The 26,400-nt window shown below is 44.3% G+C and overlaps 4 protein-coding genes across 4 annotated transcripts; 3 read left to right on the top strand and 1 right to left on the bottom strand.

The window, feature by feature from the left end:
* Positions 1-1,706: 1,706 nt before the first annotated feature.
* Positions 1,707-7,632, top strand: mmp23bb (matrix metallopeptidase 23bb). Its single transcript, XM_014981027.2, has 8 exons — positions 1,707-1,805; positions 3,200-3,312; positions 3,454-3,596; positions 4,339-4,506; positions 5,385-5,549; positions 5,681-5,791; positions 5,919-6,045; positions 6,145-7,632. The coding sequence occupies exons 1-8, from the start codon at positions 1,767-1,769 to the stop codon at positions 6,335-6,337; spliced, it is 1,059 nt and encodes a 352-aa protein (XP_014836513.2). The 5' UTR covers positions 1,707-1,766; the 3' UTR covers positions 6,338-7,632.
* A 3,039-nt stretch (positions 7,633-10,671) lies between these two features.
* serp1 (stress-associated endoplasmic reticulum protein 1) lies at positions 10,672-13,138 on the bottom strand. Its single transcript, XM_014981032.2, has 3 exons — positions 12,926-13,138; positions 12,456-12,528; positions 10,672-11,133 (listed from the first exon to the last, which is right to left on the bottom strand). The coding sequence occupies exons 1-3, from the start codon at positions 13,007-13,009 to the stop codon at positions 11,093-11,095; spliced, it is 198 nt and encodes a 65-aa protein (XP_014836518.1). The 5' UTR covers positions 13,010-13,138; the 3' UTR covers positions 10,672-11,092.
* A 1,005-nt stretch (positions 13,139-14,143) lies between these two features.
* On the top strand, positions 14,144-22,989 carry eif2a (eukaryotic translation initiation factor 2A). Its single transcript, XM_014981023.2, has 16 exons — positions 14,144-14,230; positions 15,373-15,442; positions 15,513-15,584; positions 16,956-17,074; positions 17,151-17,250; positions 18,314-18,396; positions 18,880-18,953; positions 19,036-19,180; positions 19,293-19,409; positions 19,483-19,639; positions 19,977-20,061; positions 21,178-21,510; positions 21,580-21,693; positions 22,341-22,454; positions 22,559-22,624; positions 22,730-22,989. Exons 1-16 carry the CDS (start codon positions 14,203-14,205, stop codon positions 22,793-22,795), a joined length of 1,743 nt encoding a protein of 580 aa, XP_014836509.2. The 5' UTR covers positions 14,144-14,202; the 3' UTR covers positions 22,796-22,989.
* A 597-nt stretch (positions 22,990-23,586) lies between these two features.
* On the top strand, positions 23,587-26,339 carry tsen34 (TSEN34 tRNA splicing endonuclease subunit). Its single transcript, XM_014981028.2, has 5 exons — positions 23,587-23,800; positions 24,586-24,849; positions 25,458-25,584; positions 25,650-25,931; positions 26,001-26,339. Exons 2-5 carry the CDS (start codon positions 24,586-24,588, stop codon positions 26,186-26,188), a joined length of 861 nt encoding a protein of 286 aa, XP_014836514.2. The 5' UTR covers positions 23,587-23,800; the 3' UTR covers positions 26,189-26,339.
* The last annotated feature ends 61 nt before the right edge of the window (positions 26,340-26,400 follow it).

A 26,400-nucleotide genomic window follows, 5' to 3' on the forward strand; every position in this document is an offset into this window, starting at 1 on the left:
ACAGAACCAGGAGGTAACAGTTAGAGATCATCAGGGCCAACCAGCACTGATCATCATCATCATCATCATCATCATTACCATGATGGTGATGAAGATGGTGATGATGAAGCCAATGAGGATGATGAAGACAATAAGTAGGTGGTGATTCTAATAATAAGGATGAAGATGACGATGATGGTGATGATGAAAATAAAGATGATAGTTGTTATGTTAATTATGGTAATGATGATGATGAAGACATAAATTATGAAGATGAAGATGGAAATGATGAAGATGTAAACGAAGATGACGTGGATGCTGAGACAACATAAATGATGAAGATGATGTTGATGATGTTACTGATGAAGACGATGGAAGTGATGATGTAAAGGATGAAGGTGATGAAGGTGAGGATGCATCGCTGCAGTGGACCAGTGCAGCTCATTAACATGCAGCTGCTGCTGCGCTCTGCAGGGGGATGAAGGTCACCAGCTGCCCTTCACTGATAAACAACAATAACAACAATAATAATAACAATAACGATGAAACCATGGCAACAATGAGGACAGTAATGAGTTGCTGATGAGGCTCTGAGCTGCTCATTATCAGCTCCAGATTAACTTACAATAAAACATCAGCAGAGCTGCAGGAGCCATGCTGAGCCAGCAGCCAATCAGAGGGCAGGATGAGCCAGCAGCCAATCAGACGGCAGGATGAAGGCGGGGCTAAATTCAAACTGTGACTGAATCAGAATAGAACCCAGCCACCCGTTCTGGTCGTCGTGGCCCAACAGAACCTCCAACTGAGATTTCCATTCATCTCATATTGTTTTTCTAAAGGCCCCAGGATTTCAACCAGGCTAAGGTCTGGGCTTTGACTAGGCCACTGTAACGCCTTCATCAAACATCCTGTTGTAGACTCGCTGTGTCTTCGGAACCATCAGTCTGCTGACGACCTGGTTTGGGTCTGGCTGCAACTGAGGAGCAGACGGCCTCAGATCAATCCCACATCACCAGCCTGCCACCGCCGTGCTTCACAGCCAGGATTTCTGCTAATTTCTCTGAAGTTTCAGCTCTGCAGAATGATGGATTCAGGTAGTTTGGTCATGACCTTTGAACCCTTCCCAGCATCACTGCTGATCTCTTTCCCTCCTGGCATCAGCAACCTGTTGGATCTGACATTGGACCCAGACCCCGGTTCTGGGTCCAAATCCACCAGAACCGGGTCAGCATTACTATTTCACATTTTCTCTATTTTATTTTTTCAGCCCAAAACAAACTGAGATTTCTTTCTCAGTCATCTGTCGGTTCCTGGTTCTGATCCAGTTCAACAATCCGAACCTGAATGGAACCATTTCTGCGGCCCAGTCTGTCTCATTGGATATGAAAAGTTCAGAACTTTTTCCTCCGTGGGACTCCGTGTTTTCCAGTGTCTGTTTTCACAGATGTGCCAAACATCTGGAGCCGAAAACACCTCAGGGCGTCCCTACCTGGGCCCCTGGCGGCCCCGGGGGGCCCGCGGGTCGGCTCGCTTTTGTTTGTCCTCCAGATCGGAGCGAGTTCCCTCTTTCTCGGCGAGGTTCGTTTGGGTAAGGCGCTGAAACGGTTAAAATGTCTCCGCGGAAAGTAAGCGGACACCGCGCGCACACCTGACCCCGCCCACCCGGACCGCCCCGCCTGCGGCAGCGAGCGCACACACACTCCGCGAACTTCCCTCAGTTGGTCCGGAGCGGCAGCGGAGCAGCAGGAGTTCGGTCCGGACGGGCAGGACTGCGCAGAGGGGACACCATGAAGCTCCTCCTGCTGCTGCTGGTGATGATGATGAAGGTCAGTGAAGTTCTGCTCCCGTCCGGTTCGGTTCGGTTCGGTTTGATTACTGGATCAGCTGTCAGTGACCTCTGAGGAGTGAATGTGTGATGAAGAGGAGGGGCCCTCCTCTTCATCAGGGGCCCTCAGCCTGGTTCTGAACTTTTTGGACCTTTGTGTCCCTGCAGGTTTGTCCTGCTGGTTCTGACCTGGTTCTCTTCGGGTTCTGAATGTAAATGGTCCAGATACATCAAGAATCAGAACCAGGAGATTCATGATGTGTGAAGGTTCTTAGGTTCTGGACCCAAACAGAGGTCCGGTCCGGTTGGGTTGGGTCCAGTTGGGTCGACCATCTGCAGTGCAGCCCGGTCCAGTTCTCCTCTGAGGTTCTGGTTTGTCAGGCAGCTGCAGCTTCCTGTCAGTCCCACTGGGTCCAGAACCCAGAACCGCTCCAATTATCAGAACCTGTTGGATCTGACAGGCCCGGTTCCCGTGAGGTTCTGGTTCTGGTTGTGTTCCGGTCCTGGTGGCCGGGTTCTGACTCCTGGATCCGACCCCTGGTATGTGGAGGGAGGCGGGGTCGGATCAGATGGTTCTGGTTTGTAATCTGAGCCGTCTGATGTGTCAGACACTGGGCCCGTTTGTTCTGGTTCTGGTGTCGGCTCCAACAGGTGCTGCTGCTGTTCTGGTCGGGTCCGAGGAACAGAACAGAGGCGGTTCTGAGCCCGGCCCACATGTGGGCGACAGACACCAACAAAGCATGAAGAAAAGTTCCTATATCTGTGTAGAGCGACCCGGTTCTGACCCGAGACTGAGCTGAAGTCCAAAACCAAACACCAGAACCGAGTTCTGACCCAAACCAAACACCAGAACCGAGTTCTGACCCAAACTTATAATGGAATTTTATATGGTCGCCCCAAGGTAGGTTTGTTAAATTGTAATATGATAAATCTAGAATAAAGTCACAATAATATGAGAATAAAGAAGTAATTTTATACGAACTTCTTCACGAAAAATAATTAAAAAGTAAAATGAGTAATGTTGAACGTTTGTGAAGTTTTACCAGGCGGAAAATATTTTATTTTTTGCATCAAATTATAATCAGCAGCAGGATTTAAATGTTTTAACAAAGAACTTTTTTAATTAGAATAAAGAACCATATGGACCAGCCTGGATCAGATCAGATTTAGATAAATCTGTCAAAGCTTTTATCTCATTAAACAACATTCTTTTCTTGAAATCTACACCTTTTTCTGCTGATGTTATGACTTTCTTCTGGCTGTGACACTGAAACTTAGTTGGTTTATTTGTTTATTCTGCTTCAGGGTGCATCAGTAGCTCCCCCTGGTGGACGCCAGAGGAACCTCAGCTCCGTTCCTCATGCAGCTGATTGAATGTTGACGTTTTATTGACAGATATCTGGCAGCAGCATGATGAAGGAGACGATCTCAAACCGAGGAACCAGAACCAGACGCTACGCCATCAACCCGCTGGGACACAAGTGGACTCACCACAACATCACATACAGGTGGGTCCGCCCAGACACACCTGAACAGGTGAGCAGGAAGCAGACCGTGAGCCTGTTAAAAGAGGCGGAGCTTCAAGCAGCCTGCCAGGCGATGCTTAGGGCAAAACAAGCCCGCTGACCTGCCGCCTCTTCATCGTCCAGGATCATAAAGTTCCCCAACACGCTGAACAAGGAGGACACCCGGAAGGCCATCAGCATCGCCTTCACCAAGTGGAGCGACGTGTCGCCGCTGACCTTCACCGAGGTCATCAACGGCAGCGCCACCACCGCTGACATCACCATCGGTACGTCACAAAGGAAGGATCACAACAAACTACCCCGGTTATTATAGTTAACTAAAACTACCGAAATAACAAAAACGGACACAGAAAACATTTTCATTAACTGAAATGAAGAAAAACGGGAATTAATGGGGAAAACTATAATTAACTGGAACTGTCGTACACTTATAAAACTAACTAAAACATACTGAAATTATAGACAAAATATATTTAGTTTTAGTCTTTGTTAATCTATTTATAGTCTTTAAACTGATGCGAAATTTAGTTTTTTCCCCTCACAAGCAGCTTAGGTCAGCTGCCGGTGGCGACAGCAAAAGTTGGGATAAAACACCAGTCAGTCGATTGTTCAGCAATAACAAAATACAATTTTAGAAAATTGTGTCTTCTGTTGAGTAGCTAATCATTCCCCAAACGATGAAAACATAATCACATTACTTTTAGCTCTTTAAAATAACTAAAGCTACTACAATAACTAATAAAAACTTAACTAAAACTAAGCAACATCTAACTATTAGAAACTAGCAAATACTCTCTAGAAACTAATTTAAACCAACTGAAGTAAACAAACAAAAAGTCACAACAAACTTAAACTAAACTGCAATGAAAAAAACAAACACAACTATTACTGCACCAAACCTTTAAGGCTTTCTACCTCCAAGCTGAATTTAGTTTCCACTGAGACACTAAGGTTGAATAATAATACAAACGTTCGTGGATTTAATTCCTCTGATCTTTGGTGCGTTAGGTTTCTACACCTTCAACCACACTGACTGCTGGTGGTCTCCTCTCCATCCGTGCTTCGACGGCCTGAATGGGGAGCTGGCTCACGCCTTCCTGCCGCCTCGAGGAGAGATCCACTTTGACAACCACGAGTTCTGGATCCTCGGGAAGTCCAGGTTCAGCTGGAAACAAGGTAACACCTCAGCACTACCAACACTAAAAGGATCAAATTAAAAAGCAAAACATGGACTCCAGCACACATCCCTGAGGAACTCCACAAGTAACTGACCAGTAGATCAGAATAGGAGATAAAAATCAATCTGAAAAGTAAAATTCAACAAGAAAGTCTAATGGATGTGTCTTGCTTTCAATAAGCTTATTTTAAGAACTATCTTAATAAACAGCAAAAACACAATCTGGGTAAAATTGAAAACATGAGATCACATCATGGCCCCCAGTTTAAATAAACAGGATTGTCCACCTCCTTCTAATTCTGCAGTTAAAATCTGTTAACTATCTTCTTATTGGAGAGATGCAGGAAACTACAGCAACAGCTTTACCTCACAGGCTGCATTACCCCTCCTGTCCATCAGGTGTCCCTCGTAGATCAAACACTGATCTCCTGCTCTGTTTCAGCTCTCTGATCCATCCATCCATCCATCCATCCATCCATCCATCCATCCATCCATCCATCCATCCATCCATCCATCCATCCATCCATCCATCCATCCATCCATCCATCCATCCATCCATCCATCCATCCATCCATCCATCCATCATTTTCTAACACCATTCTCCCTAGCGGGGTTGGGTGCCCATCTCCAGTGAATGTTTCAGGCGAGAGGCGGGGTCACCCTGAACAGGTCGCCAGTCTGTCGCAGTCAGCTCTCTGATCAGCTCTGAAATCTGTCTTCAAACCAGTTTACTGCTGTGGGAATACACACAGACTCAGATACGTTCATACAGCTCTACTAAAATCTTGTGATTGATGAGCACAGACGGCTCCCTTTAGAACCCCAGCCGGCCGACTGATCCAGAACCAGTGTTAGACCTCTGACTCTGGATCTGCAGGCGTCTGGCTGAACGACCTGGTCCAGGTGGCGGCTCATGAGATCGGTCACGCTTTGGGGCTGTGGCACTCCAGAGACCCGGATGCCTTGATGCATCCCAACGCCACGTACACCGGGCAGAGAAACATCGCTCAGGACGACGTGTGGGGGATCCAGAGGCTCTATGGTACCGACCCAGAGCAGAGCTGCTCTTGTCTTGTGTTTATTCTGAAGTCTAAGTTGTTTCTGCCTCCTGTGTGCTGCACTCAGGTCTCTGTTGAAGAGTCATTCCTAAGGATGTTGTGTTTGTGTCTGTAGGATGCCAGGATAAGAAGAGGGTCTGTGATCCCTGGGCTCGACTCGGATTTTGTGAACGGAGGAAGACCTTCATGAGGAAGAACTGTCCGCAGCGCTGTGACCTCTGCTACGGTGACCCTGAGGATCTCTGTAGTACTCTTTAGTAGAATGACTCTCCGTGATCTTTGAAAAGACAGAATCAGAACTTTGTCTCTGGTTTGAAAATGTATTTCCTGTCTGGATCTCATTCCCACCGCAGAGCCCCTGGATGTGGTCGCCACGCCAACGTCACCCCCTGCCAACGTGAAGACCAAGATGGTTCCTCGAGGGAAGGTGGTAGGTTTCCGCTGTGGCACCAAAAGCCTCCGTTCTCCCCCTAAAGTCAGGTGAGCACAGACAGAGACTTACTGATGAGCTGATTGGGTCGGACCCAGCAGAACTGCTCTCAAACCATTTTCTCCATCCTCTGCCTCTGTTTTCTGCAGCTGGTACAAAGACGGCGAGCAGATCCTGACCTCCATTCCTGGGTACATTGTGATGAAGGACAGAGACCTTCGCATTGTTGCAAATGAGTTCAACGAGGGCATCTACACCTGCCGGATTCACCGGCGTGGAGACATCGTGTCCGCCAACTCCTGGGCCATCCGGCTGAAACCAGAGCAGCCATCCAACAGCTGAGAACGTCTGCAGGCGTCAACACAGGGACAGCGAGGGGACACAGAGGCATATGGGGCGAAGCGACCCTGAGGAAAAGTCTATCAGTTTGTAGGGACACCACGTTCCCAAAGGACCCGTCTTGGAGCAGAACGTTACCTCATCTCCTCAGAACTGGTACTGAAGTCAGGGACATCAATGAGTTGCACAATGCTTTGCCAGAGTCAGGTTCAAGTCAGGAGAGCTTGAACCATCAATCAGTGGTCTAACTGGAGTTTGCTCTCCTTGGGGGTCACCATCTCTCTTGGGCTCCTTCAGACAGAGTGAAGACCTTGTTCTGCTCTCTACAGCCTACATAGACCTGTTTGAACACCACAGACCCATGAGATGCTCTTTGACCTCTCTCCACATCACTTGCACCTTCCAATAGTGATTCTACATATGAAATCCGGACATCATTGTACCTGGGCATCAAACATGGCTCAACAGTCTCAGACTGGATCACATTGCCAGAACATAAGAGGTTTCTATTATATCAGCTTTATCTGTGGAGTTTTTCTGTGTCTCAGCCATCAGTTTCAGCCTTGGTCCGGACAGGGGGACAGGAAATAGAATCATTGTCTTCACACCTGATCTAGTATTCTCTACTTGGTATCAATGACTCGACTCTAACAGAACTGGCACAATGTCGAACCTTCAAACCCAAAGCTTATCCAGGTCAGGCTGGGTCTCTATCGGCACCATCAGAAGAACCCTACAGAGAACCTGGTTTGGGTTCCTAATCAACCCCTGGAAGATCTCACCACGGTCCTACAAACTCCACCCACAGTTAGCCCAGATATTCATTTCTGATTTCAACTGGCGGTCCATCTGATTGGCTGAATTTATTTCTGTCATACAAAGTATTTCTACTGGGGTCTTTGAAGTCGCAGTATAGAACTTTTAGAAAGAATATTTGTTGAAACTGTCACCATGTTGTGACAGTTTGCTATGAATCACATAGTCTGTGGAAAAAATTTGATTGACAGCACTAAACCCCGCCTCCTTTGGTATCTTAGCACTATGGACGCACTAAGAGCCGCTCTGATTGGTTGTTTCTGGTTAGCAGTGGGAGAAAGCAGAGGAACTATATACTGTATGGTGACAGCTTCAACAAATATGTAAAAGTCTCTATTTTTTTTTTTAATAAAAGTTATACACTGCAGCTTTAAACTCCCACAGCCAACATCTACCAGATAACTAAATTCTAGTTCCTAAGATTGTAATGATATAAACTTTTTGATATGTAGAGCAGCTGAAATAAACATTGTTGGCTTCCAGTTGCAGGAACTTATTCTTTCCTATCCACCTCAGAAATATTTACTGTCTCACAAAGTTCCAGCTTCTCTTCTTATTGGATGAGTTTAGGTCTCAGATTTCTCAAGTGGAAATAAAGATGTCAATCAAAGGAGACTATATTCTGATTAATAGTCAGGAAAAGTTATGAAATATTTGAGAGCTAACAGATGTCAGTGGATATCCAGCTCATTTTTCTACTTTTATTTATAGCAGAAGGCACCTTGTAGCTATAAGAGAGAAAAATAATACCCAGGGAGGAATACATTTCTGCCAAAAACATTTTGAGATTAATGTATTTAAAATAAAAAACCTGGGATATCATCTGAGTTTTTAGGCGGAAATGAACTAATCTATTGGCGATGTGTTTTTTTTTAGACTAAGGCTTTAGTTATTTTTTATTATCTGAAGCTGAAAAGCACATTACAAAGCTGTATGCTGCCACGGTAGTGCTAGCAACATTTACTAGACAAAATTAAAAGTTAGCTATGACTGCATTAGCCACTAGTAACCTTTGTTTACCAATGCTAAGTTTGACGTTAGCGACAAGACGCTGACATTATTAAGAACTGTTTACTCCTTTTTGTTATATGTTTATTTATTCTGGTTAATTTTGTGTTGAAGTGCATTAGCATGTTATCTTCACTGCACAAACGTTTTTTGTTGGTTTTCTGAGCCAAGTTTACGATGAGGGTAAAGGTGCTAAGAGTAGCATTAGCGTTCGTAGCCAGAGCTAGAAAATAAATATGTTTCTGTTTAAATGGTTGTAACAGTTAAATGACAACACTCAGAGAAAATACAGAGGGCATCCCTTTATGTCTGTTTAACAAGTTATTATCTGAATACATCGATTAAAGGCCTGATCGTCACCATGACGACCATGCTGCCTGCTTCAGCTGCAGGACGTCTCCGTCTGAGCCGCCTGTTGTTGTTTCCAGCTTCCTGAATGAAGGTCCAGCTGTCGACTCGCCGATCGTCGGGAACAAAAGCCGGAGAACAAAGAGAGTCTGGTGGGAAGACGGAGGGACCGGCAGGAGATGTGGGTCAGAGCTGGACTGGGTTAAACATGGGACAGACAGCGAGTTACATGCGACAAAAACAAAAGAATGGGGTTAAACAACCGACACGGTACAGAGATTAACATGGGATGGACACACGGAACATGGGATAAAACTGGGATTAAGCACCAAAACATACAAGACTGGGATGATTACAGGGCTAAGAGGACAGAATGGGGCCAAACATGAGATAAAGACAGGATAAATCCAGGGTTAAAAACAAAACAAAGGAGATCATTGAAGGTTTTTAAGAGAAACAGGTTCAGGTCAAACTATTTCCATCATGGGAGAAGAAGAGGATTATACATGTCTTGGTGTTCATCTGAACAGACTGGACTGCAGACGCAACAGTAGCTGCGTTTCCATGAACCACATAGTCAAAATTTGACATTTCGAAATTAAATTCACTTAATGGAAATACGGTAATTTTGGAAAAAAAAAAGTTAAAAAAAAATGTTGGAACTATGATGAAATGAGTTAATTTTGCAAAACTGCAGTGGATACATTTTTTTGCATCAGACCAGTCACATGATCAACAACCGGATGTTCCCACTGGCGGAACAGAGAAGAAAACGACCGGAAGTAGTAGGAGGATGATGTGCAGCATGTTTTTTATTTACTTATTATTAAACTTATTCAGGTGTGATTTTAATTGTGTTTATTTAATGGAAACACAATTAAGAAATTGTGTTTTTTTGACATTAGCAGAATATTTTTGCTATTCAGCGACAGATTTTAGCAGTTGGAGGATTTTCTTTAGTCTTTGGCTAAAGACCACAAGCCATTTCCCCCACTAGTGCTAGGCTAGCACGTTTGCTTTGTTTAGATTTACCCAGCATGCACTGTGATGTAGTCCACTTCCTGCTTTTGGAGCGGTCTCTGGTCCGCTTGCCGTTCACATTCAAACCGAACCAGAGTTCACTTCATCCGAACCCATATTGAGGATTGTACATAGACCAGAGTTCACTTTTTTGGTTGCCCATTTAGATGCTGCAGATTTTCTATAGTCTGTTTGTGAGAGAATCTTTTCTGCTGTCATCTATTGGGGCAGCAGCATCAGAACCAGTTAAAAAGTCTCAACAACCTGATAAAGGTTATGGTTTAAAGAGGAGTTTTACATAAAATCAAGAATATTACAGACAACACTTAGCGTCCTCTTCAACCACAGTGTCTTCAGTCAGCGGCTTCTTTAAAGTCGCTATGACAGACTGCTACAGGAGATTCTTCCTGCCCATCAGCATCTACAACTCTTTCAAGAACCTAATATGACTTACAGCATCAAATTTCCCTTTGACAGTATTTTTGAATTGAATTAAACACAAGAAAAATTTGACTAACATGGAAAAATCATTTTAGTAACCAAAAGTTAAACAGGAATCAGTTCTATAAGAGGAGGAAGATGGGAGACAAGGCTTTGAGTTACTCTATTACAGCTTATTAGGGCCACTGTAGACAGAAAAAATAAATAAATCATCTAAAAGTTCCAGACATTTTCTAGAAAATAATTTTCTGGATTTTTCCCCCCCAAAGTTGAACGTTTTTGACTTTTGGATCTCATACATTTTCAAGTTTTTTCTAGAGAATACCTGAGCGCAATCTCAAAAAGTCAGTTTTTGTTTTTCACATGAAAGTTTGACTTCTCAAGCTCAAAAATTTCCGTTTTGTTTTTTAAACAAATTCTGAATATTTTAGATTTCTTGGTGAAAATTTACTTGTTTTTTGTTTTTAAATCTACAATGCCCCTAAAACTCCGTCGTACATCCCACTGCTCCGCGGTCCTTCAGTTGAATCATTGGGCAAACGACGCCACCTGCTGGAAAAATTCAGCACCTGTAGCAGGATTTATAACTCCATCTTCATCAGTTGTTTCTTTTTTATATGAAAATTGATAGTTAAACTATCAAACTGAAACAAAGACCAACTGCTTGGTTCCAGAACCGGGACCAGGAAACACAGAGGCAGCGCTGATGTTCAGAGTGAAACTTTATTGGTGGATCAGGAATGTTCAGGTGCAGCTGCACACGGTGCAGCCTCACCTGTCGGCACCTTTACACCTTCTGATTCAAAAGGTCACTTCCTGTCAGGTCCGCGAGGAGGAGACAGATTGGATCTGGACTTTAACCCCGCCCACCCTTCGTCCTCCGTCAGGCTGATGAGGCGCATCCAGAGGGGGCGGAGCTACGTCCAGGTAAACAGAGGAAGGCACGAGGTGGAGCGCAGCGGCACGACGGGCCGATCTCTGGGGGCGGGGCTAATGCGGAAGGGGCGGGGCTAGATAGAGAGTGGGGCGGGGCTTCTGTGAGAGGTCAAAGTTCAGGAATGTTTGAGGAATGTTTGATGTCATGCTTTCTCAGTTCAGGCCCCGCCCCCTGCTGGTGACGTCACCCTACATGCCCATCCTGATGCTCTGGATGATCTGAAAGATGGCTGCAGGGAAACAGAACAACTTTTACTACATGGTTTAAATTTGTTTTATTTGCTCAAATATATGTAAATTATATTTACATGATTTGAATTTTGTTTTTCAATTATCCAACTTGATTTTGTTTATTATTTTTGTATGTTTTATTTTGTATGCTTTCATCAGCTCAGTGTGTGTTGTCTGGTTTTATTCCTGTGAAAACCGTCAGACTGGATAAACAGCAGCCAGCTGGACTCTGATCAGAGTGAGACCTCTGATCAATAACCGCTCTGCGTCCGACTGAGCATGCTCAGATAAACACACACCTGGCAGACAGGTGTTTCTTATCTGTCCTTTCTCTCTAAAGGTTGGAGCGACATCAGAGCGCTGCAACATTTACTGTGAAAGGTCAAAGGGCACGTTTGACCCCTGCTGGTAAAATCTGCTGTGATATCATCAACTGAAATTAATCTGAATGAATAAATACAAACATGAATCATTGTTTCTAAAGAAAACAGGAAAAAACACATTTAGATCAAAGTTATTTTAACTCATTTTTACATACATTGCAGAAATTTGTGGAAAAAACAACTTGACATGCATTTAATTTCATATTGTATTAGTTTATTTTGTTTCCTTTCCTAAATAAAAGTATGAGCTGTGACTGATAAAAAAACTATATTTTTCAGATAAGGAAACAGATATTTAATCTGTAAAAATATGTAAGAAATAATCAAATGAAGTAAAAAAAATATATATATATACAATTTATCTTTAAAAGAGCTGTAGAAAACAAACTTCTGTGAAAATATGTAAAGTAAAAACATATAATATGTAAAATGTAATAAAATGTTAACTAAACTTGCATAAAGTTTTGAGAATTTCTCTTCCTGCTCAACAATAAAATGAATATAAAATATTTATAAATAGTTTGATCTTTTTGTAGGAATGTGGAAATTGTTGTAGATCCAAATCTTCAGGAGGATTTCAATATTTTTTAATTTAAAGAAAGGAAACAGGTTTACTAATTTATTTATAAAGTTTCCCAGCAATAAAAACCTGATTTATTAGGTTAATGAAGTTCAAAGCAGATTAAAAGGGAGGATGTGACATTTACAATGAAGCTAAACAGAAAAATGAAACTTTATTATTAAAGATAAATTTATACTTTTTGTTATATCTAACAAAGGCCCTGCGCCGCACTGTGGACATCCTGCTTTAGAGTTTTATTAAATTTATTGATAAAGTTTAGAATTATCTCCATATTGCTGCAGGTTTTCATCCTTTGATTGGCTCATAGCAGTTTTGTTCAATTAAAGGAGATCAATACTGATTGAGGAAGACTCACCTGATCCACAGACCACGAAGATGAAGAGCGCCAGCAGCCACGGTCCAACTCCCTTCTCCTCCACCAGGTTCCTCTGAAACACACAGCACTTTGATTATTGATCAGCTCTGATTGGTGATGATCAGAAGACTCTTCATCAGCTGATCAGATGTGATCAATCGGTCTTTCTCCGTGGATTTTCTCCTGGAACTTTCCTCCCTGTTTTTTTGATGATCGATCACTGACAACATGTTTGTAATCGGAACCGAACCGAGCCACAGAACCAGTGAAAACTCGATAAGATTTTAGCAGAAACAGAAGCAGAAGAAGTCCAGCTGCCTTCTGGGAACCAATCAGCTGATCGATCTCAGGAAACTCCGTTTCTGCTGATGATGATGTCATCAGATCTCACCTTAAGCTCGAACTGGTTCGGTTCGGTAAGAATCTAATCAGCGGCTTCGGACTGGTTCCGGTCGGGTTCGGTCACTCACCGTGGACTTGGCCACGTTCCCCCGCTGCGTGATGTTCTTGCTGTGCTTCTCGTTCGCCATGCGGATCCTCTGCTTGGCCACCATCTTTTCTTCTTCTTTGTTTGTTTGTGTGTTTGTTTGTTTATTAAAGCCGTTAATTCTCCTCGCGCTCTCCGCTCCGCTGGGCTCTCGGACTGGGAGGAACTCAGCTTTGTCTACGTACTCAAAAACTCGAAGCCCCGCCCTCTTTAAATAAACCACGCCCCCGAGTATCACAGTAGAGTCCGTGAAGGGTGTGAACACCAAATTCGGACTTCCGGTGCGTTCCTTCAGAATAAAATGACCCCTTTTGCTCCATTTGAAAGTTTAAAACTCAAATTGTCTTAGGGTAGAGTGCATTGAAAATGTTTTCAAGGAAGAGTAGCTCAACTTCAACATATTTTTAATCAAGTAAGCGTAAAAAGTAGCTATCGCACAAAAATAAAAATGTATCAAACTTATACTTCAAGTAGCCAATGCATATATGTTGTATATTAGAACAGAGTAAAGTACTTCAATTAATCATGTATGCCATTTGGAGATATTTACAATCTCCAAATGGCTCAGGAGGTAGAAAATAACAGAACAACAAAAATGATATACAAAAAGTCTCACTTTAACATAAACCACAGGTGTCTGTGCCACCCACATTTTTGTATATATATACAATTATAATTGTGTTGAGCAGAGTATCCAGAAATCCAACTCAAGTAAGAGTAACAATACATTAACAATATGTGTGTGTGTGTGTGTGTGTGTGTGGGTGTGTGTGTGTGTGTGTGTGTGTGTGTGTGTGTGTGTGTGTGTGAGCTATTATACATATTAGCGCGAAAAGGAGTGGGAAGAGGACAGTCTTATTTACTCCCAGCCTTGCTTGTTGTTGTCATTTAATTTCGGTCATTTAATGTCAGCTATAATGTCCCATAAATCCACTTATTGCAATCCATAGCTGCTAACTCTTATTTTGAAAACGGAAGTTGTGTTAGTTTTGTGTAGTTCACAGCATCTTGACCCTCATTCAACTTTAATAAGTTGTTCAGCGTTAAGAAAACTGATTTTTTGGTAATCAAAGGCACACATTTAATCTTAAAACGAAAATAGTAGGTTTTATGTTATATTTAAAATGATAAACTCTGCTGTCATAGTTATATTTTTAAAGAGAACCAGACGTGTTATGCTGATGTGGCACTGGAAGTCCCGCCTCCTCTCCCAGTCACGCATTTCCGAGTAACTCCCTTCTTCTTCCGGCACATGTAAACATGGCGCCCCCCATTCCCTTGCTCGCAGGTAATTCCAAGTTAAATCTCTGTGTTTTGTGACGTTTTCCTCTCGTTGGTTATTTGTTTATTCAGTGTGTGACGTTATTGATAGAGTCAGACTCTAAGGTGAAGCGTTGTTCTTTTTTATTAACCAACATTTAACCAGACTCCGTAGGAAATCTATTCAGCGTCAGTTTAACATCCGTTCGGTTGAAATATTGAAACTCCGGCAACTGAACTCTGACCTCAACAACGGCAGCAGAATGAGCTGCGTCATTCGGCTTGATTTAAATAATCCTAAACATCTTCAATAAAACAACGGGAATCAATAAACCACACCAAGGGCTGCTGTCTGAGCTCTGCAGGTTCAAGAGACCTCCACAACACCATAAAGATCAACTGTTTCCGCCGCTGTCTGGGTTTCTGTGTTTATGCCGAAATTTTTAAATCCTCATGTTCAGTTCAGAAAATGACTTTACTTTAATTGTATCTAATGGATTTATCACTTGATAGTTAATAATCATTTAAATTAGAGCAGAGCTGAATGGCATTCAACGCAGTGACTTTAGATAAAGTTATTGGAATTGTGTTTGTATGATTTTAGACAAGGATTTTGGGACGATCAAGAGCATCTACTGGAGTAATATTTATAGTTGTGATTTATTTTAAGTTTTCAGAAATCAACTTAATGATTAAAGTCATAAACTCAGGCCGGTTGTCTCCATGTTTTGTCTGTGAACGCCACAATTAGGGTTAGAGACAATTAGGAATCCAACCAAAGACACAGGGGTTAATATAATCAATCAGTAATCAGTGCTAAAAATAGAAATGCACCCGATATTTATGATATTTGCCGATATTGTACATTTCTCTATTGTTTTGACACCTTTAAGGAATAAAAAACACCAGAAACAGATTGCAACAAGATGGAAATAAATATTGGTTGTTGGTTTTGATTGAATTTGTATTTATCAGTCCGATATTGGTATGTTAAAAAATTACTATTGGCGACTGATACGGATGCTAGTGCTGATGTGTCTTGCTTCTCTACCATAAAATGTCTAAAATAATCACAAAACACGGCTTTCCTGTAAACATACATACAGTCAGAAATACTCCTGCAGTCAGAGTGTCGCTTCCTGCTGCAGCTTCACCGTGTTTTTGTTTCAGTGTGTGAATCAGACGGGACGTCGTTGCTGTGCGGACCCCCGCGGTGTGAGCAGTACTCGTCCTTCCAGAGGTGTCCTCCTCCCCTCTGTAATCAAACAGCTTCCTGTGACCTTTTGTGACCTCGTCTCTGTGTCTCTCAGGGACAGCCGGCCCAGCAGGTACCTCACCTTCAGCAAGGACGGGACTCTCATAGGATGGTGCAACGGACACAGGTTGTTGTTTTTTTCAACAGGACTTTATTTTATTAGTTCTGCATTTAAATTCAATATTTAGCACATTAAGTCACAAACATCAATTTCTAGTACAACCAAACAAATCAGTTGAACAAGAACATCTGAACGATTCGGCGAGCTGAAATCCCAAAGAGTCTTTTCTCCACGGATCAGCGGAGTATTAAAAAAAAACGGTTACAAACATGAAATCAAGGGAAGATCTTCCTCAAGAGTGAGTGAGTTCCTGTCTGCATCTTAACAGAGACATGTCAGACATACACACACAGTATACCTGCATATTTACATTTATTTTACTTGCTACCATGTCAATCTCAAGTATGCCATCAAAGGGCTCCACCTTTTCTTAAATAAATCAACGGACATGTTTAGTTTTGCTGTTATTTTCTCCATTGTATAAACGCTCACCATTCTCTCTTTCCATTGATTGATAGTAGGGGGTAAAGTTTTATACCAACATACTGTTATCATATTTTTGGCTCTGAGTACAAGGATTCCAAACACGTACCGTTTTTCTTTACTTAACAAATCACTCCCAGAACAAAGACAAGGGGTTCCATTCAATATAAACATAAAATATTTGAAATTTCCTGTCAAATTCCTTCCCAAAATGTTTTAATCTTTCGACAATCCCAAAAGATTTGAGTGTGATGTCCAACTAGTCCACATTGTCTCCAGCACAAATTTAATTTAGCTTGATCAAATTTTGAAAAACTACATGGTGTTTTGAAATATCTAACGATCACTTTCCAATAAAATTCTTTCCATGTTGGGCTGTTAGTTTATGTCCATTTTCACACACAGTTCCCACCTTTCCTTTATCCCAGGAGACAAATCCGACAGACGTGACTGTAAACATTTATTTGACACAGTTTTATCAGATTTTTTTTCTTTAGTGACCTTTATGAAGAACATTTCTAAATCAGTAGGTCGTGATTTAAGAAGACACCATTCAGTATGGGACATCAGGTAACTTCTCAGCTGCAGAAACCTGTAAAAACCAGATGCAGTCAACCCATACTTCTCCTGAATCTGACCAAATGATTTCAAAATCTCCCCTTCAAACAAGTCATCAATAAAAATTAAATTCTTATTTTGCCAGATTCGAAATCCTGAAACATGTTTCCCTGGTAAAAAAATCCATTATATCCCAAAGTTTTAAAGCCCTAGATGTAGATTGAGGAGCTTTCATATTTTTCCTAATCATGCTTAAAGTCTTTTGTGTTCTTTTCATCCATGTATTTGTAATTTTGTACTTGTTCCAGATTTCAGTTGAGTCTGGTTGGTTTTTAATTGCTTGTCTCAACGCAGCAACATGGCGGCTTGTTGACAGCTTGTCTTTCTGTCCTCCAGCGTCTCCGTGGTGAAGTGTGCGGACGGATCTGTGGTGTCCACCTTTGACCTCCCAAAAACAGCTCTGCTGGAGTTCTCTCCCCTCAACAACATCCTGGTCACCTGGCAACCGTACACCAGTAAGAGACGACCTAGAGATGTTGGAGGAAACGTCCAGGAAGTCACTGAGACGCTGTCTGTCTGTCTGTCCTGCAGAGACTCAGGACAGTCCTCAGGGGGACGCCAACCTGCAGCTGTGGGAGTTACCGAGCGGCCGACTGGTCAAAGCTCTGTACCAGAAGAAAGTCGACTCCTGGTTGGTCCAGTACACTCTGCATACATTCTGATTGGCTCATGGTTTCCCTCCACAGTATCATCAGCCTGGCAGGCTGCCAGGCTTTATTTGCTCCCACCAGGCTGAGCATTGTTTGTTTATTTTAAATAGTTGTTTTTACCCACCAGTGAGATTCCAGCTGGACAAAATGGACAAAAAAAATGTATCACAATATAACAATTTCATATCAGTTGATTTTGATAATTATTGATTAGTTGTTTTATATGTCAAAACTACCAAACTGGTGACTTGTGATTTCCTCTTTTATCCTTGTTGTTTTTTTTATTTTTAAGCAGTTGTGAGGCGATGCGCAAATTACTCCACAGGTTGTTGCTAGGCAACCAAAGAGTGAGCGAGTTAGTTGATTCCACCAACCTAGCTTAGCTTAGCTGTGAGAGGCTGAGCTAAAGTCTTTCCTCTGCCTTCATCCCCCAGAATTCTGTGCGGTTCTGGATCAGAGCTCAGTGAATATTTGATCAGATTCTATTGATACTGATCATAATAATATATTATTAATTTATTGTCCGGCCCTAAGTAACACTGATAGCAAAGACGGGTTAAACAGCATCCTTGGTGAAAGGGAGTCTGAGGTCAGGGGTCAATATTTAATCACTATCTGACAAGATGCTAACATCCTCATCCAATAAAACCACAATACAAAAATAAACGTTTCTCCTGAAAGCTTGGATGCTAGCAACCTTCTGCGTATGACATATTTGTGCCACTAACCGGAGTGTGCAGTGAGGCTGGTGTGAGGGCTCACGTCTTTGTGACGAAAGAACGATGTGTGGCGTTTACTTCGCAACATGTTTGCTCGCTCCATTCGTGTTCAGATATGATTTGCTGCCTCACCAGCAGCCAATCACAGACAGCTATTTACCTGCTGAAACCTTTACATATACATTAATAAACAGTCAGATTTTCAAATTTCCTGTGAATTTTTAATGTGTTATGATGGGCTGCTACCAGTGGGGTCAGCTAGTTTTCTGGGTGGATCCGTGTTTCCGATCGATCGATTGGGTTTCATGTCTGTCGTTGTGTCCAGGTGTCCCAGGTGGACTGAAGACGAGAAGGTCTGCGTGAGGAGTGTCAACAACGAGCTGCACTTCTTTGAGAACAATGACTTCAGTGAGAAACTTTCTGCTTTATTTCATTTTATGACCTGACTTGCGTACCGCCATCTGCTGGCAGAACCCGGCACAGCAAGAGTCTCCTAAATCCCTGATACTCCAAAGAGACGCAAACTAAGAACTTTTTCCCATTAATTCAGTTTCGTCAGATTTAGTCTTGTTTTTATTTTTATTTCAGTTAAAAAAATTGTTGTTTTTCTACCTTTAAATTTTATTTTATTGATTTTCATTAAAAATAAAACTTGGTTAGCAGTCAGTTAGTGGTTGTCCTTACAGGAACCCAGTAGGTCAGGGTTGTCCAAAGTGTGGCCCACGGGCCATTTGTGGCCCTTGAAATGACCTTTTTACACCTTTGCCACAAGCGAAGAATGGAAGGGAACTTGGTGGACAAGACAGAAAATTTTTTTGCATTTTCTTTATATGAATTTTGTTGGACATCAGTCTTCTCGTCGTCATGGTAACGTCTTGTTTTCTTCCTCAGACTCCATCGCCAACAAGCTTCACATGCAGAAAGTTTCTGACTTCGCCGTGTCGTCTGGAGCTCAGCCCTGCAAGGTGAGACCAAACCGGGTCTGAACCGGGCCGTTTGTTACCTTTACTCACCACGTCCCCATCTGTCCCCGTCTGTCCTCTGCAGGTAGCCATCTACGTCCCCGGCAGTAAAGGAGCACCGTCCTTCGTGCGGCTCTACCAGTACCCGGTTCTGGGCGGGCCCGGCGCGGCGCTTGCTAACAAGAGCTTCTTCAAGGCGGATAAAGTCATGATGCAGTGGAACCAGAAAGGTGAGCAGTCCGGTCCAGAGCCCGGCCCGGTCCGGTCCAGTCTGGTCCAGAGCCCGGCCCGGTCCGGTCCATTCTGGTCCGGACCAGGCTCTGACCCGTGTCTCCCCCACAGCCTCTGCCGTCCTGGTCACGGCGAGCACGGAGGTGGATAAAAGCGGAGCTTCGTACTACGGCGAGCAGACGCTGCACTACCTGGGTGTGAACGGAGAGACGGCTCTGGTCCAGTTGGGTAAGAACCGCGCTCAGTAGGCAACCCGGTTCCGATCCAGAACACCGACTCCCTCCATCTGACTCTCCTGCAGCCAAGAACGGGCCGATCTACGACGTGGCCTGGAGCCCCAACTCCTTGGAGTTCTGCGTGGTTTACGGCTTCATGCCGGCCAAAGCCACCGTCTTCAACCTGAAGTGTGAAGCCGTGTTCGACTTCGGTACTGGCCCGCGAAACGCCGCCTACTACAGGTAGGGAGGGGAATCGCACCCATTCTGTTTCTGGATCCTTAAAGCTGCAGGATGCAACGTTTAAAATAAATATGTTTATAATAATAATGTTGTGACAGATTATGATCACCTCCTCCCTGAACTGCTATTGTTGTCTAAAGAAATGCACCAAATACATCCAGTCACAGCCTGGAGGCGGGGCTTAGCGCTGAGAATCAATCTCATGAACACAAAGCTAAATGTGCTTATAACAGAAACAGTTATGAAAAAACTGTCAAACGCTGTCAGGTGGTGAAATCTGCTCTGTAAGCCTAAAAAGGTTTTAGGCTTCAGTCGAATTATTTCCCTCCTGCCTCAGTCCTCAGGGCCACATCCTGGTTCTGGCCGGGTTCGGGAACCTCAGGGGCAAGATGGAGGTTTGGGACGTGAAGAAGTACAAACAGGTGAGAGGTTTACCTGCAGCAGGGCTCAGGTCATGACAGCTGCTGGTTTTACAGGGGACATTCTTGAGTTTCTAACTTGGGACAGTTGGAAAAGACAAACTGAAGCTGCAGTTTGTATTTCATGCAGCAGACGATTTTAAGCTGAAAATGTTTTCATTTTTAAACAGGAACGTTTTTAACAAATGTTTCCCTCCTGTCCACATGGAAATTAGTTTTATTTATTTATTTAAGAAAAAGCAGGTTTCAGAGTGAGTGAAAACGAGGACGTATTAGCCCAGAATCTAACCTATGACGGATTACATGCTCGATTTGTAGTTTTAGTTTTATTATTAGAGCTTTAAATTTAACGCCCTAATTTCGAATTTTAATTATATAGACTTTGTGTAAAATTATTTTTTTATCCATCTCTTGCTTTCAGATTTGTTTCAGCTTTTTATTCCTATAAGTCCTTAATTTAAATTTATATATATATATATTTATATATATATATATATATATATATATACACATATATATACACATTCATTCGGTTTCTTAAGTCCAGATTTGTACCATAAACATATAAATGTGACCTGGGATGACCATAAATTTCATAACGTTTGTTCTGTTAGCTCCTGTTAGCTGTTTATTTTTGACCAAGTTTTCCCTGTTAGCATCTGTTAGCTCCCGTTAGCTGTTTATTTTTGGCTAAGTTTTCCCTGTTAGCATCTTTTTTCCTGTTAGCATCTGTTAGCTGTTTATTTCTGGCTAAGTTTTCCCTTTTAGCATCTGTTAGCTTCCGTTAGCTGTTTATTTTTGGCTAAGTTTTCCCTGTTAGCATCTGTTAGCTTCCGTTAGCTGTTTATTTTTGGCTAAGTTTTCCCTGTTAGCATCTGTTAGCTTCCGTTAGCTGTTTATTTTTGGCTAAGTTTTCCCTGTTAGCATCTGTTAGCTTCCGTTAGCTGTTTATTTTTGGCTAAGTTTTCCCTGTTAGCATCTGTTAGCTTCCGTTAGCTGTTTATTTTTGGCTAAGTTTTCCCTGTTAGCGTCTGTTAGCTCCTGTTAGATGAGTTAAAATAAGTGAATTAAATCATCCAGGTGTTTTTTTTGCTGTGGTTACTGTCTGCTCTCCTGCAGGTGTCCACGCCTCAGGCTCCAGACGCCACGTTTTTCTCCTGGTGTCCCGATGGCGAGCACATTGTCACGGCGACCTGCGCCCCCCGGCTGCGGGTCAGTAACGGATATAAGATCTGGCACTACACCGGCTCGGTTCTGCAGAAGCACGATGTTGCAGAGGGCGCGGAGCTGAGGGACGTCCGCTGGCAGCCGTTCCCGGACGGTATCTTTCCGGAGCGCCCCATCCGGTACCAGGCGGCGCCGAGTGAGCTGGGCTCCACCCAGGCCGCCCCCACGCAGGCGTACCGCCCTCCCGCGCTGAGGCACCTGCCGGCTGCTCCCAGCTCCAAATTGGTGAGGAAACGTTAAAATACATCCAGCCTGCAGCTGAATGTCTGTGGTAACGGAGTGTGTGTCCTTCAGCATGAGGAAGAACCTCCTCAGAACCTCCGGACCGGACCGGGAGGAGAGAAGAGCCTCTCCAAGACGGCTTTGAAGAACCAGAGGAAGCGAGAAGCAAAGAAAGCCGCCAAACTGGTGAGCAGCACCGTGATTACTTCCTGTAATAGGACACCAAACGGCGGTTTGATATCAGATATCAGTCACACCGATCCCGTATCAGCATCTGGTTCAGTAAATTCTAGATCAGGTATCCGTGGCAATGTTCTAGACCAGGGGTGGGCAGCTCCAGGCCTGGAGGGTCTCCTGCAACTTTAAGATGCATCTCTGCTTCAACACACCTGAGTCCAATAATGAGGTCGTTAGCAGGACTCTGGAGAACCTGACTGCACTTGGGAGGTGATTCAGCTGTTGGATTCAGGTGTGTTGGACCAGGGAGACATTAAGAGCTGCAGGACTCCGGACCTCCAGGACCAGGATTGCCCACCCCTGTTCTAGATCTATAAGAGCGGATCTACTCAGTTTAATTCAGGGATGTCCAAAGTGCGGCACATGAATGAAGTGTCATTTGGTAAATAGTAACACTTTTAATGCAAAATTAATACTTTTAATGAATTTTAATGCATCTTTACAGTAACATAGCAGTTCAGCTGTTTTTCTGTATCGGATCAGCCGATGCCAAACCTCAGATATCGGAAGTGAAAACAGTCGATTGGTGCGAAGGTGTCCTGGTCCTGCTGCTCCGTCTCTGATTATCTGTGATAACTCCTTAAATCTCGACGCAGGAGGCCAAACCTGACCCTGAACCTCAATCTGCTCCCGCACCTGTGAGCCACAGCCAATCAGAGGCGAGCAGCGGAGACCCGGAGATGGACAAGAAGATCAAGAACTTAAACAAGGTGAGAGGAAATGGGACCGCTTTGAGATCTGCTGCCTGGAAATCAAACATCAGGAGATTAAAACCTTCTAATCTAATCTGTGACATAAATAATTACTCTGTCAGAAACTGAGAGCCATCGAGGAGCTGAAGGAGCAGCAGGCATCTGGGAAAGTTCTGCAGAAGAACCAGGTGACGGATCCATAAACAGAGCAGAATATTGTCTGCATACGGAGTAACATTCAGACCATTATGGTGACCTCTGACCTTTAAAGAAAGCTGCTCTGTCTGCTGCAGGTGGAGAAGATCCAGAAGGAGGAGCAGCTGCTGAAGGAGCTGCAGGCGCTGCAGGTCAAGCCATAGGATGCCTTCCCAGCATGCTTCACTCTGACACGGCCAGGAGCAGCGGCTGATTGGACAGAAACGGGACTGGATTGGGGGGCGGGGCTTAGTTGTTTAGGTTTGCTGAGCGACAGCGGCATTCTGGGAAACGTAGGCAGTAGGCGGTGAGGCTGCCTCATCTGTACAGTGTTTCACAATAAAAGCCTGTTCTAAAGCTCATTGTCTTTAATGTGGAGTCATGACCTCTGACCCTGGATCGGACCTGGCTTTGAGTCCATCACATCACCAGAACAGCTGGAGTATTGGAAGTTTTCCAGTTTTCGTCCAGGTTTCATTTTTCCTTCTGGAATGTTTTCTATGACTTTAGTATCCCTTATCTTGTTTTTTGGCCTTCACCTGCCAAACTCTTCTTAAAAAATAATTATCAGCATCTAACTCAGTGTTTCTCATCCTGGTTCCTCAGCGCCCCCCTGTCCTGCATGTTTTAGGTATTTCCCTTCTGCCACACCTGGATTGTATCTCTGGGTGATTGACAGGCTTCTGCAGCACTTGGTGGTCATGCAATCATTTGAATCAGCTGTTCTGGAATAGAGGCACATCTAAAACATTCAGAGCAGGGGGTCGGTGAGGACCAGGGTGGAGAAACGCTGATCTAACTGGTTCATTTTGCTGCCTGTTCAGCCTCACTTTGCTCCTATTGGCTGTATTTTCAACCAATAGGAAGATGCAATCAAAGGATTGTCGTGACGTCATCAACACGGATCGCTCTGATTGGCCGTTTCTGAACTCCTCCCACCAGCAAACGTGTTTGCCTCAAACACTCCTCCCTCTCCGCCGGCTGGCTGTGAACGAGTGGACCCTCTCTACGTGTTTTGTATTGATCGTTACAGACACTTCCTGCAGAACGGTGCTGTTCTGGTACCGGTACCGGGAGCTGTGGTTCGGAACGGAGGCTTAACGGCAGCAGAGAGGAACTACAGCTGGAGCAGTTTACGGCACGTCGTGAAGCGTTGGAAACACGTGGAGGTAGGAAACCAGTTCTTGTTAACGGTTTGTAATGTCAGCTGTTGGTACAGATTCTGGTTCCGAACCATCTGGCAGTAATGATGAAGTAGATCTTGTCAGAGTTCATGAGTTCACACCGAACCGGTTCTTCATATGAACAGAACATGGAAGGAACCTGACTGGTCCAAACACCTGGAGATCCAGAACATTTCCGGACCGTAAAGCCTCAACCTTATCTTACCATAAAGTTAATTTGAGTCAGTTTTCCTGGACCGGAACCGGAACCAGATCGGGCAGAATCTCTTTTCCTTTTTACTGAAAAAGTTATGGGAAAAGTTTCCATAAAAAATAAAGACCGAAATTAATTTAAATAAGTTTAAGTTAGTCTAAGTTAAGCCATTTTTAACTGCTTTAAATAATAGCTTTACTGTTTTGTTAGTTTACAATAATGTTGCAAAACAAAGTTAAATTCCTGATAAAGAAATACAAAAATAAAATTCAAACTGATCATTAAAATTAGAAAGTAAAGTTAAATAAATACATGTTTAAATTCAGGCTGAACATCCCAAAAGACTCTTCAGTGACTGATCCAGAAAGACTTGCTTTTACTCTATTGTTATTTTTTTACTTTCAGACAGTAACCGTGGCAACAACAGATTGCCACGGTTACTGTCTGAAAGTTAAAAAATAGAGTAAAAACCTTGTTGGTCATCATCCATCCATCATGATGGACATGAATCCACCAATCACAGGCTCAGTCTAACTCCTGGTTTCTGTCCTTGTTCCTGATTGGTTGGTTTCTGTAGATGGAGGCGGAGCTGCGGCCTCAGGAGGAACGGAGCCACGCCCCCGTCGTTGGGCTGAGTCTCTGTGACTCCGCCCCCCTCCTGTGGCGGCTCCAGGACCTGAAGGCCGTGAGGTCCGAAGGCCTGGTGGGGGCGCTGCTCGGGTCGCTGCCCAGAACCCCCCGGCAAAACGTCCGACTGGGCCGGCCGCTGCTACTGCTGCCGGAGGAGGAGAGGCTTCTGGCAGAACGCCGCGGTGCCGCCGCTCTGCCCGCCCGGAACCAGGTCAGCAAACAGGCTGGGTCAGAGGTTCTAGGTAACCACTGGGTCAGAACAAAGATGAGGAAACAGAACAGGTCATTTGTATCAAAAAGATGTCTCTAGATGTATAAATTGCACCTTCTGAAATGGCGGGGCTTCGGACGAAAGTCACTAAGGTGCGTTTGCTTCATCATTGTTGTTAGGATGCAGAGGTGTGTCTGCTGAGGGTGCGTTTGTTTTGTTGTCATCAGGAGGTGATGCGGTTTCTGCTGAGGGTGCGTTTGTTTTGTTGTCATCAGGAAGCGGGGTTTCTGCTGAGGGTGCGTTTGTTTTGTTGTCATCAGGAAGCGGCGGGGTTTCTGCTGAGGGTGCGTTTGTTTTGTTGTCATCAGGAAGCGGCGGGGTTTCTGCTGAGGGTGCGTTTGTTTTGTTGTCATCAGGAAGCGGCGGGGTTTCTGCTGAGGGTGCGTTTGTTTTGTTGTCATCAGGAAGTGATGCGGTTTCTGCTGAGGGTGCGTTTGTTTTGTTGTCATCAGGAAGTGATGCGGTTTCTGTTGAGGGTGCGTTTGTTTTGTTGTCATCAGGAAGCGGCGGGGTTTCTGCTGAGGGTGCGTTTGTTTTGTTGTCATCAGGAAGTAGCAGGCGGGGAGCTGCAGGAGCATTATGCAGAGGAGCAGCAGAGGAGCTTCGAGGAGCAGAGCGTCCTCGCTCTGGAGGACAGGAAGTCGGCGTTGGTTCGAGCCATGGCATCATCATCAGGTAGGTGCGTTACTATGGCGACGTTTTTTTCCTGCTGCGTTCTAACGGTGCTGGTTGTGATGCAGGTTCTGATCCAGGCTCAGATGAGGTCCTGCAGCGCCGCCTACTGGATCTGGAGCAGAACTTCAGCTTCCCGCGCTCGGCGCTGGCGGTGCAGCTGAGCACGGCGAGGGCGGGGCTTAGCCACTGTCCGGAAGCCCGTGCCTTCCTGGAGGCCGACTGGCCAATCAGAGCGCAGCACTGCCCCCGCCGGGAGGCCAGGTTCCAGGTGTTCAGGGACCTGCGGGGGCGGGGCTTCTTCCTGACGTCTGCAGGGAAGTTTGGCGGAGACTTCCTGGTGTATCCAGGTGAGCCTGAGCGCCCGACCTCTGTTTGACCCCACTGACCTCCAGCTGACTCCGCCCCCTCGTCCTCAGGTGACCCGCTGCGTTTCCACGCCCACTTCATCGCCGTGTGCCTGGCGCTGGACGAGTCCATCTGCCTGCTGGACGTCCTCTGTGTGGCCCGGCTCGGCTCCAATGTCAAGAAGACGGTTCTTCTGTGTTCGCCGGCGCCGGACGGCCCGGTCCGCTACACCTCGCTGCGGTGGAGCGGGATGGTGTGAGACCCGACCCGACCCGTGTGGTTATTAAGAACATTTTATTGTTGTTTACTGTTTATTTGAACATTAAGGGACTCTCAAAATTCTTGGACTCTCAAATGGAGAAAATGTTGAAGTTGAAAACAAAGAGAAAATAAACTCAGCTTGTCATCCATCCATCCATTTTCCCTTCGTCGGGTCGGGAGGGTTGCTGGTGCCTCTCCAGCTATCGTTCC

The sequence above is a fragment of the Poecilia mexicana genome, unplaced genomic scaffold, assembly GCF_051168715.1.
Source record: "Poecilia mexicana isolate PSO_F unplaced genomic scaffold, ASM5116871v1 scaffold_13, whole genome shotgun sequence".
NCBI classification, from domain to species: Eukaryota; Metazoa; Chordata; class Actinopteri; order Cyprinodontiformes; family Poeciliidae; genus Poecilia; species Poecilia mexicana.